The 20,331-nt window shown below is 42.3% G+C and overlaps 1 protein-coding gene across 1 annotated transcript in view; it reads left to right on the plus strand.

Moving 5' to 3' along the window:
• TRPC4 (transient receptor potential cation channel subfamily C member 4) overlaps window positions 1–20,331 on the plus strand; it is a 497,078-nt gene that overhangs the window by 412,437 nt on the left and 64,310 nt on the right. The window contains exon 6 of the mRNA XM_080659641.1: window positions 17,926–18,239. Coding sequence (XP_080515767.1) covers window positions 17,926–18,239 — 314 coding nt within the window. The remainder of the gene's footprint in view (window positions 1–17,925; window positions 18,240–20,331) is intronic.

The following is a 20,331-nucleotide window of genomic DNA, read 5'->3' on the forward strand; positions in this document are numbered from 1 at the left end:
TTGTTTGTTGTCATTTTTTTTTTAATGTTTGTGTTTCTTCTTGCCTTCCATTTCTTCTTTTTACAACAGTCCCTTTAGCATTTCTTGCATTGCTGGTTTGGTAGTAACAAACTCTCTTAGCCCTTTTTTTGTCAGTTTTGAATGATAGCCTTGCTGGGTATAGTATTCTTGGATTCAGTCCCTTGCTTTGCATCACTTTGTATATTTCATTCCATTCCCTTCTGGCCTGGTGTGTTTCTGTTGAGAAATCAGTTGATATTCTAATAGGAGATCCCTTGTAGGTAACTTTCTGCCTCTCTCTGGCAGCCATTAAGTATCTTACTTTGTCTTTGGTGTTTACCAATTTAATTATGATGTGTCTTAGTGTCGGTCCTTTGGGGTTCATCTTGTCTGGGACTCTATGTGCTTCTTGGACTTGCATAGTTCTTTTTCTTGCCAATATCTGGGAAGTTTTCTGTCATTATTTCTTCAAACAGGTTTTCTATTCCTTGCTTCTCTTCCTCTCCTTCTGGTACCCCTATTATGCGAATGTTGTTTCATTTTGTGTTGTCCCAAAGCTCCCTTAGGCTCTCCTCTTGCTTTTTAAGTCTTCTTTCCAGTTGCTGCTGTGTTTGTGTGTTTTTTCCTACTTTGTCTTCTAATTCGCTTATGAGGTCCTCAGCCTCTTCTAGTCAACTGTTTAAGCCTTCCATTGTGTTCTTTATTGCAGCTATGTCATTCTTCATCTCCTCTTGGTTCCTTTTCATGTTGGTGACATTCTTATTCAGCTTCTTATATTTGTCGTTGAGTTGTGTGTATTTGTCATCCAGCCATTTGAGCATCCTTATAACCATTACTCTGAATTCTTTCTCTGATATGTTGCTAGCTTCAATTTCATTTAACTCCCTTTCTGGTGATTCCTCATTTTCTTTCCTTTGGAGATTGCTTTTTTGTCTTCCCATGTTTTGCTGTAACGTTTAAATTGTAGATCCGATTGCTTTGCTACCCAGCATCTTTTGGTGATGTTGCTACTGGTGTGATCTCTTGGGTCTCCTGGGCTTAGTAATCTACCATAGCTCCTTACTTGAGCTATTTGGGTTCTCTTGATGTAGGCTTGTGAGCTGGAAAGGTGCAACTGTGGTTTCTAGAAGTCAGCAGCCGTGGAGGGGGTGTCCCAATTCTTGCTGTCTTGCGCCCTTGGTTGAAATCACCTGTGCCCAACAGGGACTCACAGTGGCAACCAGGAACCATCTGTTAGTGTGATGGGGCTCAGGAGGCCTGCGCTCTAGAAAGGTGTGACTGTGGTGTCCAGAATTCTGTAGTTGTGGAGTGGACAGACTCAGCTTTTGCTGCTGCTCCCAAGGTTGGATACACGTGACCCCAGTTGCGACTCACAGGGGCACCCAAGGGCTACCTGTGGAGTGGTGGGCTTAGGAGGCCTGTGTGCTGTAAAGTGTGCAACTGTAGTGTCCAGAGTTCTGCAGCTGTGGTGTGGGAAGACTTAGTTTTTGCTGCTGCACCTGTGGTGGATAGGCACACAGGGGCACCCATGGTGCATTTGCCAGCATGGTGCACTGAAGCACTGTGAAGGGCCCTGGCACTAAAGCTGCATAATTGAGGCGTCTGTGAACAGGATGAGTGAATTCAGAATTTCTACTGCCAGGAGGAGTGCATAATTATTGTTCAGATAATTACAGTTGTTCCTCTTCTTTTCCCCCCATAGCTCCCCTCCACCCCCACTGTCCTCATCCATAGGTGTAAGATTTTTGTCCAGTCTCTTCCTGCACCCCCACACCCCTTTCCCCCTGAGAATTGTCAGTCCACTCCCTTTCTATGCCCCTGATTCTATTATATTCACTAGTTTATTCTGTTCATCAAATTTTTTATTCACTTGCTTTTTAGAGTTACTTGTTGATAGATATGTATTTGTTGTCACTTTGTTGTTCATAATTTTTATCTTTACCTATTTTTTCTTCTTCCTCTTCTTAAAGAATACCCTTCAGCACTTCATATAATGCTGGTTTGGCGGTGATGAACTCCTTTAGCTTTTTCTTATCTGTGAAGCTCTTTATCTGACCTTCAATTCTAAATGATAGCTTTGCTGGATAGAGTAATCTTGCTTGCAGGTTCTTGCTATTCGTCACTTTGAATATTTCTTACCACTCCCTTCTGGCCTGCATAGTTTCTGTTGAGAAATCAGCTGACAGTAGTATGAATACTCCCTTGTAGGTAACTAAATGTTTTTCTCTTGCTGCTTTTAATATTCTCTCTTTGTCTGTTGCCCTTGGCATTTTAATTATGATGTGTCTTGGTGTGGTCCTCTTTGGATTCCTTTTGTTTGGGGTTCTCTCCACTTCCTGGACTCATAGGTCAATTTCTTTCACCAGGTTGGGGAAGTTTTCTGTCATTATTTTTTTTAATAGGTTTTCAATATCTTGCTCTCTCTCTTCTTCTGGCACCCCCATAATTCGGATGTTGGTACGCTTGAAGTTGTCCCAGAGGCTCCTTGCTCTATCTTCATATTTTTGGATTCTTTTTTCTTTTTGCTTTTCCAGTTGGGTGTTTTTTGCTTCTTTGTATTTCAAAACTTTGACTTGATTCTTGGGATCCTCAAGTCTGCTGTTGGATCTCTGTATAATATTCTTTGTTTCAGTCAGTGTATGCTTAATTTATAATTGGTCCTTTTTCATATCCTTGAGGATCCCACTAAATTTCTCGGATGTTTCTAGAAGATTCTTGAGTAACCTTATAACCGTGGTTTTTAAGTCTATATCCAGTATTTTGCTTTCCGCCATTTCCTTCATTTGTGACCTGTTTCTTTGTCTCCGTGTTTTGGCTGCTTCCCTGTGTTGATAGAGTGGCTTTATGTGCTAGATGTTCTATAGGACCCAGTGGCTCAGCCTCCTAATTACCTGAGGTGGACATTCTTGGTGCACCTCTTTGTGGGCTGTGTGCACAGTCTTGTTTTAGTTAAGCCTTGATTGCTGTGGGTATCACTGGGAGGAATTGACTGCCAGGCCAATTGGCTGTGAGGACCAGTTGTGTCTACAATGGGAGAACATCTGTGCTGGAGACACCCTTATGGGGCAGGACTTGCTTCAGTGGGGCTTTGGTGCTCACTGAGTCTGCCCCCAAGTGTGTCTCTTATGGATGTGAAGAGTTGTAATCTGGATGGTTTCACTCTGACCACTGGGTAAACTGGCTCTTGGATCTCCAAGGAGGTGCAAAGTCAGCCACTGCCTGAGGCCACCAAGCAGGAGCTACAGAGAGATCTGCAGATTCCTCCTCTTTGTATGTGGTTTGTAGGTATCCAGATGAGGCCCAGCTGTGAATCAATGCAGGCTGCTGCTGCTGGGCCTTAGGCCTTCTTTTGGAAGCTTTGGAGCTCTCTGACCCAGCTGCAGTTTGTTAGGTTTTAGATTTCAAAAGGCCAGTTCATTCATATGCAAAAGCCTCTGTGCACAGCTTGAGTGGGGTTGTAAATTGGGTGGGGTGGAGTCTCAGGGGATCACCAGGGTGGAGCAAACAGCAATGGCTGCCTGTGAGCCCTGCCCTGAAGAGGCCCCTGGGTCTCTGTGTCCCGCTGCACCATGCAGGAACAATGATTGCTGCAAGCACCTCTGAGAGAAAGCTGCCCTCGTGTTCTGGCCCAATGCCAGACAGTCCAGTTTCTCTTCATATGAGTCTGGGTCCCCAGTGTCTCACCCAGAACTGGAGTTCAGAGCAGACAGGAGCTTGTATCTCCCTCCCAATTGAAAAAGACAACAGCATACCCAGTTGCCAGCCCCTATCACGCATGCCCCCATACCTCCACACTTCCACACCTCTGCACCTCCTACCAGACTCAATACGCTTTTCTCTTTCTTTCTAGATGTAGAATTTCCACTCAGCCTGCCTTCCCGTGGCTCTGGATGATATTCGTTTTGTCTTTTAGTTGTAGTTTTGATATAGTTGTGTGCAGCAGCAAGTTCAGGTGTTTACCTATGCTGCCATCTTGGTTGTCTCCACTCTATGTCTTTTCATTGAAGCATTTAGTCTATTTATGTTTAAGGTTATTATTGATAGGTACTTTTTTGTTGCCATTTATACTCTACCAGAGACCTGGTGCATGAAATTTGTGCATGGTACAGTCCCTAGGCCTGGCCTGCGATCAGAGCCACCTTCCCCAGCTGCCCTCAGCTGGACCTGCCCTCGCTGCCACCTACCCCTGGTTTTCCATTAGCCATTGGGTGATTGGTGCCTGTCGGCCAAGGGATAGGACTGAGAGGTCAACTGTTCCTGCCCATTCACTGGCCCTGCCACTGCCATGGGTGGCCATTAAGTGATCAGAGCCTGCCGGCTGGGGAAAGGGACCAAGAGGTGGTCAGTTTGCCTCATAGTGACTGGTCCAGTGGTCATTCTGGTTATTCTGCCATTAGGGTCAATTTTCATATTACATTTTCATTATATAGGATAGAGACCTGGTGCATGGGTGGAGGCCCGCTGGACTGCCCTGAAGAGGGCCCCAGATTGGGGTGGGCAGTCCCAGCTGGGAGGGCTGGGCCAGCCCGGGCAAGGGACTGGCGGGGGTTTGCAGGCTTGCCATGCCCCCAATCAGGGTTGGGGTTCCCACTGGGGGCCAGGCCTGGCCTGGACAAGGGGCAGCCAGGGATTTGCAGGCTGGCCATGCCCCTGACCTGGGTTAGGGTTCCAGCTGGGAGGTGGGGCCGGTCTGGGTGAGGGGTCGTGGGTGGTTTGCAGGCAGGCCACACCCCCAGCTTTGTCAGGAAGGATGTCCAGATTGACATCCAGAAGATGTCTGGTCTATATGGTCTAATTAACATATTTCCCCTTTTATTAGTATAGATGCCTGTGTCCCTTATTTCCTTTCTATTTTTTTCTTTTTACAGCTGTCCCTTTAGCATTTCTTGCATTGCTGGCTTTGTAGTGATAACCTGACTTAGCCTTTTTTTTTTTTTTTTTTTTTTTTTTTTTTGTCTGTGAAGCTCCTGATTTTCCCTTCAGTTTTCAATTTTTCAATGATAGCATTGCTGGATAGAGTGTTCTTGGATTCAGTCCTTTGTTTGGCATCACTCTGTATATTTCATTCCATTCCCTTCTGGCCTGATGTGCTTCTATTGAGAAATCATTTGATAATCAATTGGGAGATCGTTTGAAGGTAACACTCTGCCTCTCCCTTGCAGTCTTTAAGATTCTCTCTTTGTCATTAATGTTTACTATTGTAATTATGATGTGTCTTAGTGTGGGTCTTTTGGGGTTCTTCTTGTTTGGGACTCTCTGTGCTTATGTGACTTTCTTCCCCAAATCAGGGAAGTTTTCTGTCATTATTTATTCAAAAAAAATTTTCTAATCCTTGCTCTTCTTGTCCTTCTGGCACCCCTTTTGTACATATGTTAATGTGTTTCATGTTGTCCCAAATCTCCCTTAGGCTCTCCTCCTGCTTTCTATTTTTTTTTTCTCCAATTGCTGTTCAGATTGGGTGTGTTTTGCTGCCCTATCTTCTAATTAACTAATTCAGTCCTCCACTTCTCCTAGTCTACTGTTGAAACCTTCCATCATGTTTTGTATTGTAGCTATATCATTTTTTATTTCCTCTTGATTCTTACATAATTTGTTGATTTTCTCATCCATCTGGTTGATGAACTGTATGACCCTTACTCTGAATTTTTTTTTTTTTTTTACATATTGCTTGCCTCTGTTTTATTTAGTGCCTTTTCTGATCATTCCTCTTTTTCTTTCCTTGGGGGGGTTGTTTCTTTGTCTCCCCATTTTTGCTGTCTCTTTCTGGCCTTTGGCAACCAAACAGGTTTGAGAAGTTGAAGACCCTATCAGGGCAATGGTCTGGAAATCGTTAGCCCAGAGGTTGGGTCTGTGTTGAGTCTCACACCTTCATATTCTCTTCTCTGAGTTGTGTCCCCTTCTTTCATGGATCTGGTTTCTTGGTTGTCTGCTTCAGATGTTCAGGGTGGTGGGAGCACTTGCACACTTCCTCTGGTTTGTGAATTCCTGTGAGGACCCAGAGCCTTCTGCCATGTCATTTGTTTTGTGGCCCCAGCACCCATGGCTGGCTCACACCATAGGTCCCTTTGGCAGTGCACTTACAGTGGCGTCCTGTGTCACCTGGCTGGGCACACTGGCTTACTCCAGGACACCCCAGCAGTGTTCTCCTGTGGCCCATAGTGAGGCATGTGTTGGAGTTCTCTGGGTAGTCCCTGCAGGACTGTTCCAGGGACCAGAGAGAAGTGGATACAGGTTGCTTTTGGTTGCACAGTCTGAGCTCCCCTGTGGCCTGAGTGGGGCATGCACTGGGTTAACTCCAGGTTGCCCCTGCAGCAAGAACCTGGGGTCAGGGTTGAGTTGGCATGGGTTGCTTTGGGTTGCACAATCCTTACTTTCTTGTAGCCTGGAGTGAGATGTGCACTAGGTTGCTCCAGTTTGCCCCTCCTCGTATGGAGCTGGGGTCAGTTGCCTTGGGTCACTCAGTCCATGCTGTCCTGTCCACTAGAGTCAGGTAACCTTTGGGTTGCTCTGGATGGCCCCAGCAAGATTGTCCAGGGGGCCATGGTGTATCAGGCACAGATTGCTATGGGTTTCACATTCTGCACTCTCCTGTGGCCTGGAGTGGGGTGTGGTCTTGGTTATGGTGTTACCCTGGCAGCAGGTTCCAGAGCTCGGGGTTGAGTGGGTGCTGGGTGGCTTTCAGTCAGGTTAGCAGCATGGTTCTGTGGTCTGGGGAAGGGGTAGGGCACAGGGTTTCCCCTGGCTTGCACTCACTGCAAGGTCTTGGAGCCGGATCCTAGGATTCTGGGTCCCAGTGGGCTGGTGAGGAGGCCTGGTGTGGGAGCTCACTCTGGCATCATGCGCTCCTTACAGACATCTGGGAGCCTGTCAGGAAGTACTTCACCACTCACTGCCAGGGCATGGTGGTGGTTATGGCTGGCAAACAGCATTCTCTAGGCATCCTCTGCCCTTCCTTATTGAAAATTGTCTCCTCAGCTGTGTCTAATTTGTTAATTCAGGGTTAATGTTCTCTGATTTAGTTGCTTTTCTGGCCTGGCCCTGGAAGGATGTGCATGACACTGCTGCCTATTTAGCTGCCATTTTCTATCCTACCAGAAGATTTTAAAATATATATTTGGATCCTCCTGTATTGGGTGCATATATCTTTACCAGAGTTAGAGCCTCTTTTTGTATCAATCCCTTTAATATTATGATGTGTCCTTCCTTATCTCTTGTTATGGACTTCACTTTGAGGTTTATTTTGTCAGATATAAGTATTGTTACCCCAGCTTTTTTTTTTCATTTACATTTGCCTGAAAAATATTTTTTTCCACCCCTATAATTTCAGTCTGTGTGAGTCCCTTGTTCTGAGGTGGGTCTCCTGTAGACAGCATATATCTATTTCTTATCCATTCAGCCACTCTATGTCTTTTGATTGGAGCATTTAGTCCATTTACATTTAACATTATTATTAATAGGTACTTGTTTGTAGCCATTTTTACTCTTTATGCCTGTGTTCCTTATTCTCTATTTTTTTCTTTTTACAACATTCCCTTCAGGATTTCTTGCATTGCTGGCTTATTAGTATTAAGCTCCCTTGAACTTTATTTTGCTCCTGCAAAGCTCTTAATTTCATCTTCAGTTTTGAATGATAACCTTTTTGGATAGAGAATTCTTATATTCATTCCCTTGCTTATCATCACTTTGTATACTTCTGTTCTGATGTGTTTCTGTTGAGAAATCAGTTGACAGTCTAGTGGGAGATCCTTTGTGGGTAACATTCCATCTCTCTTTTGCAGTCTTTAAGATTCTTTCTTGGTCTTTAATGTTTGCCAATTTATGATGTGTCTTGGTGTAGGTCTTTTTGGGTTCATCTTGATTGGGACTCTCTGGGCCTATTGTACTTGTGTGACTTTTTTATTCCTCAGAGGTCACTGTGTGGAGACTAATGGGGTCAGCTGGTACTCAAGTTTTTATCAATCTGGTACCTAGAATAGTAGGGCAGATGGCCCCTCCTTTACTCTGATCACTGAGGGACCCTTGAGACTGTTCAGATCTGTAAGCTTGGCCTCTGCCTTTGTTTCCTCAGTAAAGCTCAAAATGCAGGGTGTGGCAGGCTGTTACACCTAGGGCAGAGTTTTGTTTTTTTTTCCCCTTTACCTGCCCTCTGGATGTTTGGTGCAGATAGCTTCTCCCAAGGAAAATGATCATTTTGGTTTGGAAGTGTATAAACGACCCAATGCAGGATTCCTGGCTACTGCTTTTCCAAGTCTCCCTGCCCTGCTTCCCACCCTTGCCTGTCCTCAAGCACCTGAAGTCCTCAGCCTCCCTCCCTGTGCCAATGTTTGGGGTGTGTAGTTGTAACTGAAAACTCCTGTGCTCTGAGTTTAGAGATAAAACAAAAAAAGGCAATTTAAACTGTGGGTCTCTTCCCCACTGGCACTGGCCTGCTGGGTCTAGACTTGGCTGCCACCAGCAGTCCTGCTACTTTTCACAGCTGCTTGGATGATACAGGTGCTGCAGGTCACCCTGCTACTGCTGGTCAGGAAGCACTGCCTGTTTGGTTGCTGCCACCACTGTAGCCTTGGGAGAGTGTGTGAGCCCTGCCTGTGCTCCCGGAACAGTTCTCTCTATAGCTCAGATTCCTCCACTCTGGACTCCCCACCTCTCCTGATCTCGCCCTTCATACTGGTCTCCAGGTGCCTTCTGATCTTCCTTGTTAGAAGTCAACTCCTCAACCAGACCACAGTTGGAAATTCCAGGTGAATGTTCTCCAATTTAGTTGTATTCCCAGCCCAGCCCTGGAAGAAGGTGCCTGACAGGTCTGACTATTCAGCTGCCATTTTCTCTTCTCCTACCTTTTTTTATTGTCCTTGCAAAGATTAGCCCTGGAACACTGCAAAGATTAGTCCAGAACACTGTCTCCCTTCAGATAGATTCTGTCTGTTAACTGGGCTCCTGGCTGCCTTATCTCCAGGGCCTAGTCTCCTTCTTGTAACATGTCCTTCAGTTTCCCAGGGTCTGTAAGAAAATCTCTTCTTTACAGTGAATAGCTATTAAATAACTCTAATTCTACTATGTGCCCCTCCCCTATCACAGCCACCTTCCCCTTTGACAGCTTCCAGTTTGTTCATTGTATCTATAAATGTTTCTGTTTTGTTTGTTAGTTTACTTTTTTCATTAGATTCCACATATAAGTGAAATCATATGATACTTGTCTTTCTCTAATTGGCTTATTTCACCTACATTGATCCATCCACATTGTTACAAATGGTAAGAGTCCTTTCTTTTTTATGACCAAGTGACTGTTGAATAGTATTCCACTGTAATGTACCACAGTGTTTTTATCTACTTACCTATTAACTAGGGGCCCAGTGCACAAATTCATGCATCTTGAAAGGAACTGTGGGCCACAAGGCTGCACTGGGCACAGGGATAGGTCTCAGCCCATCCTCTGTGACCCCACCCAGGCCCTCCTGCCATGGCCCCCAGTCCCCAGTCTGCTGACAGCCCTGCTCCCACTGTCGCCGCTCCCATGTGCTGATGGTGCTGGCCCCACTCATATGTGCTGACAGTGTGGAGTGATTGAGGCTGGCACCAGCAGCAGGTGTGAGTGGCAGCTACTGCCCTGATTGCCCCTCAGGAGCAGGGAGGGGTGGAGAAGCCCTTAGGGTTGATCAGAGCCAGCAGCCAGCACTCACACCTGCTGATGATGCCGATCGATAAGGACTGGCACTGGTTGCCAGCAGCAGGTACAAGGAGTGGCTCTGGTACTGGCAGTGGGTATAAGTGGGGCCATCACTGGCAGCAGGTGCAAGAGGTGGCTGCTGGCCCCGATCGCCCTTCAGGAGCAAAGAATTTTCAGTAACCACCAGAGACTCACCCCGATGACAGCGACAGGCACCCCAACTTGGTCTGGCACCCTCAATCACCTGTTCCACCATCCCGCCGTGGCCAACGCCCGCCATGTTCTGTCACGCCCCTTGGTGGTCAGCGCACATCATAGCAACCAGTTGTTCAGTTGTTCTGCTGTTTGGTCTATTAGCATATTAGGGTTTTATATATATAATGGGCACTTGGGCTGCTTCCAAATCTTGGCTATTAGAAATAATGCTGCATTGAACTTAGGGGTGTATATATTCTTTCAAATCAGTGTTTCAGGTTTCTTTAGATATATTCCCAGAAGTGGAATCACTGGATCATATGGCAGTTCCAATTTTAATTTTTTGAGAAAAATCCTGTCATCAATGAATCAACAAACAACCAGTGTTGGCAAGGATATGGAAAAAAGGGAACCCTCGTGCACTATTGATGGAAATGCAGATTGATACAGGCACTGTGGCAAACTTGATTGTTTTAAATTGTCACCCAAGCAAGAGTATGTTGAACAAAATCAGTTTCTTGTAATGTGTTTTTTCCTCAGGGAGATTACAAAAATACTATCTATTATTTTTAGGAGAATGAACATTTGTAAAGTCATTGGTATAAAATAAAATATAAAGAGAAGGAAAATATTCTGATTGGACTCATACACATGCAGAAAGTTTGTTCTGACAGAAAAAAAGATACAGTTGTCTAGACATATTTTTTAGTGAAATATATGGAGAAGAAAATTCAATTTATTATTCACTTCCTATACATGTATACTTATAGGTTTTCATAATGGAATATTTCAAAGAGTGCATTTGACCTCCCTTTAAAAAAATGCACAGCAAATTTATTTTAATACTACAAGGAACAAATTATATTGTGCTCTTTATATAGCTTAATACTAGTATGAAGATAATCCAAAGCTGACATTTATTTAACACAAAATAATTGTTGGTCAAAGTTTAACCTAGCAAATATTTTTCTCAAATCACATGTTATATAATTAAGGAATGTTAAAATAAATATCACATTATCAACACATTAAATATTTTTAAAATAGCAATTCATTGATATCCAGGATGATTCCTAGATTTTATCTACATCCTATCTAATAAAAAAGTAATATGCAAATTGACAGTCACTCCAACACACAAGATGGCTGCCTCCATGTGGTCAAAGATGGCTGCCCCCATGTGGACACAAGATGGCCACCACAAGATGGCCAGCAAGGGAGGGCTGTTGAGGGAGACCAGGCCAGCAGGGAGGGCAGTTGGGAGGGACCAGGCCAGCAGGGGAGAGCAGTTGGGGGGGACCAGGCCAGCAGGGGAGGGCAGTTAGGGGAGACCAGGCCAGCAGGGGAGGGCAGTTGGGAGGGACCGGGCCTGCAGGGGAGAGCAGTTAGGGGCAATCGGGCTGGCAGGGGAGCAGTTCAGTGTCTATCAGGCTGGCAGGGGAGTGTTTAGGGGTGATCAGGCTGGCAGGCAGAAGCAGTTAGGGGCAATTAGGCAGCCAGGCAGGCGAGTGGTTGGGAGCCAGCAGTCCTGGATTGTGAGAGGGATCCCAGATTGGAGAGGGTGCAGGCTGGGCTGAGGGACACACACACACACACACACACACACACACACACACACCTGTGCATGAATTTTGTGCACCGGGGCTCTAGTTTAGGATATAACAGATACAAAGTACTAACTATTATGCCCATATTGGCCATTACTATTTCCAAGGCAATAAGACCACTACTTCCACTCATTTATATGTAATTTGTATCATACATGCATTTCTCTAGGATAGCCAAGTATTTCAAACATGGTAAGTAAAGTCATTGTTATTTTGTTAAAAATTTAGTGCCTTTCATATATAATGTACTAGAGGCCTGGTGCACGAAATTTGTGCATGGGGGGGGGTGTCCCTCAGCCCAGCCTGCACCCTCTCCAATCTCGGACATCCCCCTCACAATCCAGGACTGCTGGCTCCCAACTGCTTACCTGCCTGCCTTCCTGATTGCCCCTAACTGCTTCTGCCTGCCAGCCTGATCACCCCCTAACCACTCCCCTGCCAGCCTGATTGATGCCTAACTGCTCACCTGCCAGCCTGATTGCCCCTAACTGCCCTTCTCTGCAGGCCCAGTCGCCCCCAACTGCCCTCCCCTGCTGGCCGTCTTGTGGCAGCCATCTTGTGTCCACATGGGGGCAGCCATCTTGTGTGTTGGAGTGACTGTCAATTTGCATATTACTCGTTTTTTTTTTTTAATTGTGAGGTTCATTTTATTTTATTTTTTTTGGTGTAACATTTTTTTTTATTAAGGTATTATATGTGTACATATCTTACCATTGCCCCCCCCACCCCACTCCCATACATGCCCTCACCCCCCAATGTTTTGCATCCGTTGGTTACTCTTATATGCATGCATATAAGTCCTTCAGGTGATCTCTTATTTCCCCCACCTCTCCCTAACCGTACCACTGTAATTTGACAGTCTGTTTGATGCTTTACTGCCTCTGTATCTATCTTTTTGTTCATCAGTTTATAATGTTTTTCATTATCCCCAAATGAGTGAGATCATGTGGTATTTTTCTTTCATTGACTGGCTTATTTCACTTAGCATAATGTTCTCTAATTCCATCCAGGTGCCTACAAATAGTAGTAATTCCTTCTTTTTTATGGCAGCATAGTATTCCATTGTGTAGATGTACCATAGGTTTCTGATCCAGTCATCTGCTGACGGGCACCTAGGCTGTTTCCAAATCTTAGCTATTGTAAATTGTGCTGCTATGAACATAGGGGTGCATATATTCTTTCTGATTGGTGTTTCTACTTTCTTAGGATATATTCCTAGGAGTGGGATTACTGGGTCAAATGGGAGTTCCATTTTCAGTTTTTTGAGGAAACTCCATACTGTTCTCCACAGTGGCTGCACTAGTCTGCATTCCCACCAGCAGTGCACGAGGGTTCCTTTTTCTCTGCATCCTCGCCAACACTTGTCGTTTGTTGATTTGTTGATGATAGCCATTCTGACAGGTGTGAGATGGTATTGCATTGTCGTTTTGATTTGCATCTCTTGGATAATTAGTGACTTTGAGCATGTTTTCGTGTGTCTCTTGGCCTTCCTTCTGTCTTCTTTCGAAAAGATTCTATTTAGGTCCGTTGCCCATTTTTTTATTGGATCATTTATCTTCCTTTTATTAAGTTGTATAAGCTGCCTGTAGATGTTGGAGATTTAACCTTTATCAGTGAGATAACATTTGCAAATATGTTCTCCCATACAGTGGGGTTTCTTGTTGTTTTGTTGATGGTTTCCTTTGCTGTGAAAAAGCTTTTTATTTTGATGTAGTCCCATTTGTTTATTTTCTCTTTGGCTTCCATTGCCCTAGGGGCAGTATGAGTGAAAAAGTTCTTTTGGCATATGTCTGAGATTTTGCTGCCTGTGGATTCCTCTAGTATTTTTATGGTTTCCCGTCTTATATTTAAGTCATGTATCCATTTTGAGTTTATTTTTGTGTATGGTGTAAGTTGGTGATCTAGTTTCATTTTTTTTGCATGTATCTGTCCAATTTTCCCAACACCATTTATTGAAGAGACTGTCTTGACTCCATTGTATGCTCATGCCTCCTTTGTCAAATATTAATTGCGCATACTGGTTTCGGTCGATAAGTGGATTCTCTATTCTATTCCATTGATCTATATGTCTGTTCTTGTGACAGTACCAGGCTGTTTTGAGGACAGTGGCTTTGTAATACAGCTTGAAATCTGGTATTGAGATCCCTCCTACTTTATTCTTCTTTCTCAGGATTGCTGTGGCTATTCGGGGTCTTTTTTTATTCCAGATGAACTTTTGGAGAGTTCTTTCTAGGTCTGTGAAATATGCCGTTGGTATTTTAATGGGGAGTGCATTGAATCTATAGATTGCTTTGGGTAGTATGGACTTTTTAATGATGTTGATTCTACCAATCCATGAGCATGGTATGTTCTTCCATCTGTTTACATCTTCCTCTATCTCTTTTTTCAGTGTCCTATAGTTTTCCGCGTATAGGTCTTTTACCTCCTTGGTTAGGTTTATTCCTAAGTATCTTAATTTTTTTGGTGAGATGGAAAATGGGATTGCTTTTTTAGTCTCTCTTTCTGTAAGTTCACTGTTGGTGTATAGAAATGCCATAGATTTCTTTGCATTAATTTCGTATCCTGCTACATTGCTGAATTCATTTATTAAGTCTGTTAATTTTTTTGATGGAGTCTTTCGGGTTTTTTATGTGCAATATCATGTCATCTGCAAATAATGACAGCTTTACTTCTTCTTTTCCAATTTGGATGCCTTTTATTTCTTCTTCTTGTCCAATTGCAATGGCTAATACTTCCAGGACTATGTCAAACATGAGTGGTGAGAGTGGGCATCCCTGTCTTGTTCCTGTTCTTAGGGGAAATGGTTTTAGTTTTTGCCCATTGAGTATGATGTTAGCTGTGGGTTTATCATATATAGCTTTTATTATGTTGAGGTATGATCCTTCTATTCCCACCTTGCTGAGAGTTTTTATCAAGAAAGGGTGTTGGATTTTGTCAAATGCTTTTTCTGCATCAATTGATATGACTATGTGATTTTTATCTCTCAATTTGTTTATGTGATGTATCACATTTATTGATTTGTGGATATTGTACCATCCTTGCATTCCTGGGATAAACCCTACTTGGTCATGGTGTATGATCTTTCTGATGTAGTGCTGCATCTGATTTGCTAGAATTTTGTTGAGGATTTTGGCATCTACATTCATGAGGGATACTGGCCTGTAATTCTCCTTCATTGTGTTGTCTTTATCTGGTTTTGGTATTAGGGTGATGCTGGCTTCATGGAATGAGCTTGGAAGTGTTCCTTCCTCTTGAATTTTTTGGAATAGTCTGAGGAGGATAGGTTTTAGTTCTTCCTTGAATGTTTGGTAAAACTCTCCTGTGAAGTCGTCTGGCCCGGGGCTTTTGTTTGCCGGAAGCTCTTTGATGACTGCTTCAATTTCTTCCATAGTTACTGGCATGTTGAGCTGTTTAGATTCTTCCTGATTGAGTTTTGGAAGGTTATATTTTTCTAGGAATATGTCCATCTCCTCCAGGTTGTCCAGTTTGTTGGAATAGAGTTGTTCGTAGTATTTTTTAACAATCCTTTGTATTTCAGCGGGATCTGTTGTTATTTCTCCTCTTTCATTTCTGATTTTGTTTATTTGGGTCCTCTCTCTTTGCTTCTTGGTGAGCCTGTCTAGAGGTTCATCAATCTTGTTTATCCTTTCAAAGAACCAGCTCTTGGTTTTGTTGATCTTTTGTATTGTTTCTTTGGTCTCTATGTTGTTTATCTCTGCTCTGATCTCTATTATTTCCTTCCTTCTGCTTACACTGGGCTTTTCTTGTTGCTCTTTTTCTAACTCTTTGAGTTGTTGGTTTAGGTAATTTATTACCCTTGTTTCTTGTTTTTTGCAGTAGGCTTGTAGAGCTATGAACTTCCCTCTCAAGACTGCTTTCACTGTGTCCCATAGATTTTGGATTGTAGTGTTTTAATTGTCATTTGTTGCCATGATGTTTTTTATTTCTTCTTTGATCTCTCTGGTAACCCAGTCATGGTTTAATAGCATGCTGTTTAGTCTCCATGTGTTTGATTTCTTTGGGTTGTTTTTATTGTAGTTGATTTCCAGTTTTATGCCACTGTGGTCTGAGAAGATGCTTGATATGATTTCTATCTTCTTGAATTTGAAGAGACGTTGCCTTTGTCCCAACATATGGTCTATCTTTGAAAATGACCCATGTGCACTTGAGAAGAATGTATATTTGGTGGCTTTGGGTGAAATGTTCTGAAGATGTCAATTAATTCCATCTGGTCTAGTGAGTCATTTATGATTGATGTTTCTTTGCAGATTTTTTTTTAGAGGATTTGTCCAATGGTGATAGTGGGGTATTAAAGTCTCCTACTATGATTGTATTGCTGTAAATCTCTCCCTTGATATCCTCCAGGAGTTTTTTTATGTATTTGGGTGCTCCTGTATTGGGTGCATATATGTTTACCAGTGTTATTTCTTCTTGTTGGATTGCTCTCTTTAGTATTATGAAGTGGCCTTCCTTATCTCTTGTTACGTCCTTCACTTCAGCAGATATATGGGTCGTGTTTTCTTATCCAATCTGTTACCCTATGTCTTTTGATTGGGGCATTTAATCCATTTACATTTAAAGTTTTTATTGATAGGTACTTATTTGTTGCCATTTTTATTCTTTACCCCTGTGTTCCTTCTTCGCTTCCTATTTCCTTTTTTTTTTTTTTTTTTTTTTTTTTTTTTTTTTTTTTTTTTTTTTTCACAGCAGACCCTTTAGCATTTCTTGCATTGCTGGTTTGGTGGTAATAAATTCCCTTAGTCCTTTTTTGTCTGTGAAGCTCCTGATTTCACCTTCAATTTTGATTGATAGCCTTGCTGGGTACAGTATTCTTGGATTCAGACCCTTCCTTTGCATGACTTTGTATATTTCATTCCATTCCCTTCTGGCCTGATGAGTTTATGTTGAGAAATCAGTTGCTAGTCTGATGGGGGTTCCTTTGTAGGTAACTTTCTGTCTCTCTCTTGCCGCTTTTAAGATTCTTACTTTGTCGTTGGTGTTTGCCAATTTAATTATAATGTGCCTTGGCGTTGGTCTTTTGGGTTTCATTTTGCTTGGAACTCTGTGAGCTTCTTGGATTTGTGTGGGTTTTTTCTTACCTATATCAGGGAAATTTTCTGTCATTATTTCTTCAAATAGGTTTTCTATTCCTTCCTCAGCTTCCTTTCCTTCTGGAACCCCTATTACGCAGATGTTGTTTTCTTTCGTGTTGTCCCAAAGTTCCCTTAGGCTCTCCTCCTGCCTTTTAATTTTTTTTTTCTAGAAGTTGCTCTACTTGGGTATTTTTTCCCATCTTGTCTTCTAGCTCACTGATGTGGTCCTCTGCTTCTTCTAGTCTACCCTTGATGCTTTCTATTGAGTTCTTTACAGCAGCAATGTCATTTTTTATTTCTTCTTGGTTCTTCTTCATTTCCTCTTGGTTCTTGCTCATATTGTCAAATTTGTCTTCCATTCTTTTCAGCCACCTTATGACCATTTCTCTGAATTCTTTTTCTGGAAGGTTGCTTGCCTCCATTTTGTTTACTTCCTTTTCTGGTGATGCCTGCTTTTCTTTCATATGCGGGCTGTTTCTTTGTCTCCCCATGGTCTCTCTTCTCTGGGTGTCTGGTTATGTAGTTCTCTCTCTCCTTATCCCAGGCGAAATCTGACCTTTCTGTGGTGGAGTGTAGAGCTCCTCTGAACCCGTGTGTTTGCTCCAATTGGGGAGCGTTGTTCTGGGGCTCGCAGCTGTTCCATGGGTGCCACAGTTGTGGATTCATATTACTTTTATTAGATAGGATTTTTCTTTGTTACAATGATATTGCTGTATTTTCCTAATGTAAAATCAGATTACCCCCCCCTATGTAATACTTCTTTTTTTGAAATTCCATTGGAAAGGCAAGAGGAGATGTAATTCACATATTAATAAATACTACAAATGAAAAGGACAGATCAGGAAGGCATTTTAATTGAAGTTTATAAATTATAAATTAACTAGAAGCCCAGTGCACGAATTCATACACCAGTAGGGTGCTTTGGCCTGGCCTTCAGGATTGGGCTGAAACCGGCTCTCCGACACCCCCTGAGGGGTCCCAGATTATGAGAGGGCACAGGCCAGGCAGATGGACCCCACTGGTGCACGATCGGGGCTGGGGAGGGATGCGGGAGGTTGGGCAGCTGGGGAGGGATCACAAGAGGGCTCCAGGGCATGTCCGGCCCATCTTGTTCAGTCCCGATCGGTTGGACCCCAGCAGCAAGCTAACATACTGGTCGACTGTCTGCCCCCTGGGGGTCAGTGCACGTTATAGTGAGCGAACACTTAGCATATTAGGCTTTTATTATATAGGATACTTTTTTTTTCAGGTTAGTGTTGCTGCCATTGTTGTGGGAGACATCAGCTTCTCAAAAAAATATCCTGGCCTGACATATTCATATGTATACGTTTGTTTTACTTTTTTGTTTTTCTCTTTTCTTCAGTACAGTGCTCTTAATCCTCGAGAATCTTGGGACATGTGGCATCCCACTCTGGTGGCTGAAGCTTTATTTGCGATTGCAAACATCTTCAGTTCCCTACGCCTGATCTCACTGTTTACTGCAAATTCTCACCTGGGTCCTCTGCAGATATCTTTGGGAAGAATGCTCCTGGACATTTTGAAGTTTCTATTCATATACTGCCTTGTGTTGTTAGCATTTGCTAATGGCCTAAATCAATTATATTTCTACTATGAAGAAACAAAAGGTTTAAACTGCAAAGGCATACGATGCGAAAAGCAGAATAATGCATTTTCAACGTAAGTCCAAACATTTCTATCAATAACGTGCAGAAATTTAGATTGCAATACATTATGAATTTGAAAAATCATTGACAAGTGGTTGTAAAGAAAAGTATACTTAATGCAAAGAACAGAGTTAACATGCCTTTAAATATTTAATTCATTCACTCATTCATTTTGCTTTTCTCAGTGCTTCATATAAATGATGTCACATAGTATGTGAAAAGAAAAAATAATAAAATTATAGTTTATTCTGTTATCTTCATGGTATTCAAACTAAATAGTCCTTTTCTTGTAACTTTATTTTTATAATTGTCACTATTACAGATGTCCGCATTTCCCCCTTCCTTTGCCCACCTCTCCCCAGTCCCTGTTCCCTCCTCCCTCTGGCTATCACTATATTGTTGGTTGTGAATATATGTTCTTTAGCTAAGTTTTAGTAAAATGGTAATTTCTTTCAAAATGACCTCATTAAAGACACCTCTATATAATTTTTTTGAATTATTAAATGTATTGGGGTGACATTGGTTAAAAGGATTATATAGGTTTCAAGTATACATTTCTGTGATACATAATCTGTACTTGTGCCCACAGTCAGTCATTTTCCATCACCATATATTTGGCCTCCTTTACCTATTACTACCTCCACACCCCCTTCACTACCTTACTGTTGTCTGTGTTTATGAATTTCAGTTTTATATCCCACATATGGGTGAAATCATATGGTCCTTAGCTTTTTCTGACTGACTTATTTTGTTTAGCATAATATTCTCAAGGTCCATGTATACGCTTTTAAAATGTGAAATAAGCCCACCAGATTGGCTCAGTGGTTGAGTGTTGACCTATGAACCAGGAGGATACAGCTCAATTCCCGGTCATGGCACATGCCCGGGTTGTGGGCTTAATCCCCAGTGTGAGGCATGCAGGAGGCCGCCGGTCAATGATTCTCTCTCATCATTGATGTTTCTCTCTTTCTCCCTCTCCCTTCCTCTCTAAAATCAATAAAAATATAATTAAAAATAAGTAAATAAATACATAAATAAAATGTGGAATAAAATGGAAATCTGTGTCCTATTAATAGCTTACACACCCATTAAAAAATAGAATGTATACATGTAAAAGCAATCATATAAGAAAATCCAAGTGCTTTTCAGTTCTTTTTCAGGTGTTTTCCAGATGTTAAAGTCCTTTCACATATCTCTTTGATTCTCTAGTTTTCCATATGAAAATCTAAGCATATAGAAATAATCCAAACCGTATTATGCACACAAAACTTTCTGTGCCCTTCCACCTGAGAAGCAATAGGCCTTGTGTAGTATCACCATCTATATCTTAAAATCAGATTTGCTGGACAGCACAGGTTCATGATCACTATGTTTGATGTTCACATAGTCCTCACAGAATACACCTCTACATATCTGTCCATTTCCTTCCCACTCTGGTAAACAGTTAATTAGCAGATTAATGGAGAAGTTGGGTAATTTTCATCTACACAGTAACCATATGTGAATACATGGTCTTTTGCAGTTGAGTTTTAAAAGTCAGACCCTATTTATGGGCCATTACAGAATTTTATGTAATATAAGAGAGTACAGTAATTTTTCAAGTATAAGGAAATTAGTAACTTCACATGAACTAAGTCACTTATGGTTAAAAAATTGTTGATTAAATTCTGTCTGTTTTATCTTTGATTCCAGTACTAAAACTCCATTTTAATCAAGATCTGATTATTTGCACATAAAATTTTAAGTGCTGCCTTAGTTGCTTTAAATATTTTCATAAATAGATTTGCTACAAACCATGAATCACAAATAAAAAGTCATTCCAGCCTCTCCTTGCCTTGTGAACCCCTGCTCCCAGCCTCTTCTGGGCATAAGCAGCATTTCTTCAGCTGAACAGCTTACTTGGCTTTGTTGTCTTCCTTATATTCTTTTCTGACTCTGGACAGGGCAGGTTCAATGAATCCCTTGCAACAACATCCTTATGACTAACATGGTTTTGGACTGTGTCTCAGTTTTGATACCTGAACCTATCTTTCCCCACTCATTTGTGATCCTTGTCTTGGGATTTGCCCCTAGCAACTAGGTCCAGGGATTTACAATGGCCAGAT

Source organism: Plecotus auritus (genome assembly GCF_963455305.1).
Source record: "Plecotus auritus genome assembly, chromosome: 3".
NCBI classification, from domain to species: domain Eukaryota; kingdom Metazoa; phylum Chordata; class Mammalia; order Chiroptera; family Vespertilionidae; genus Plecotus; species Plecotus auritus.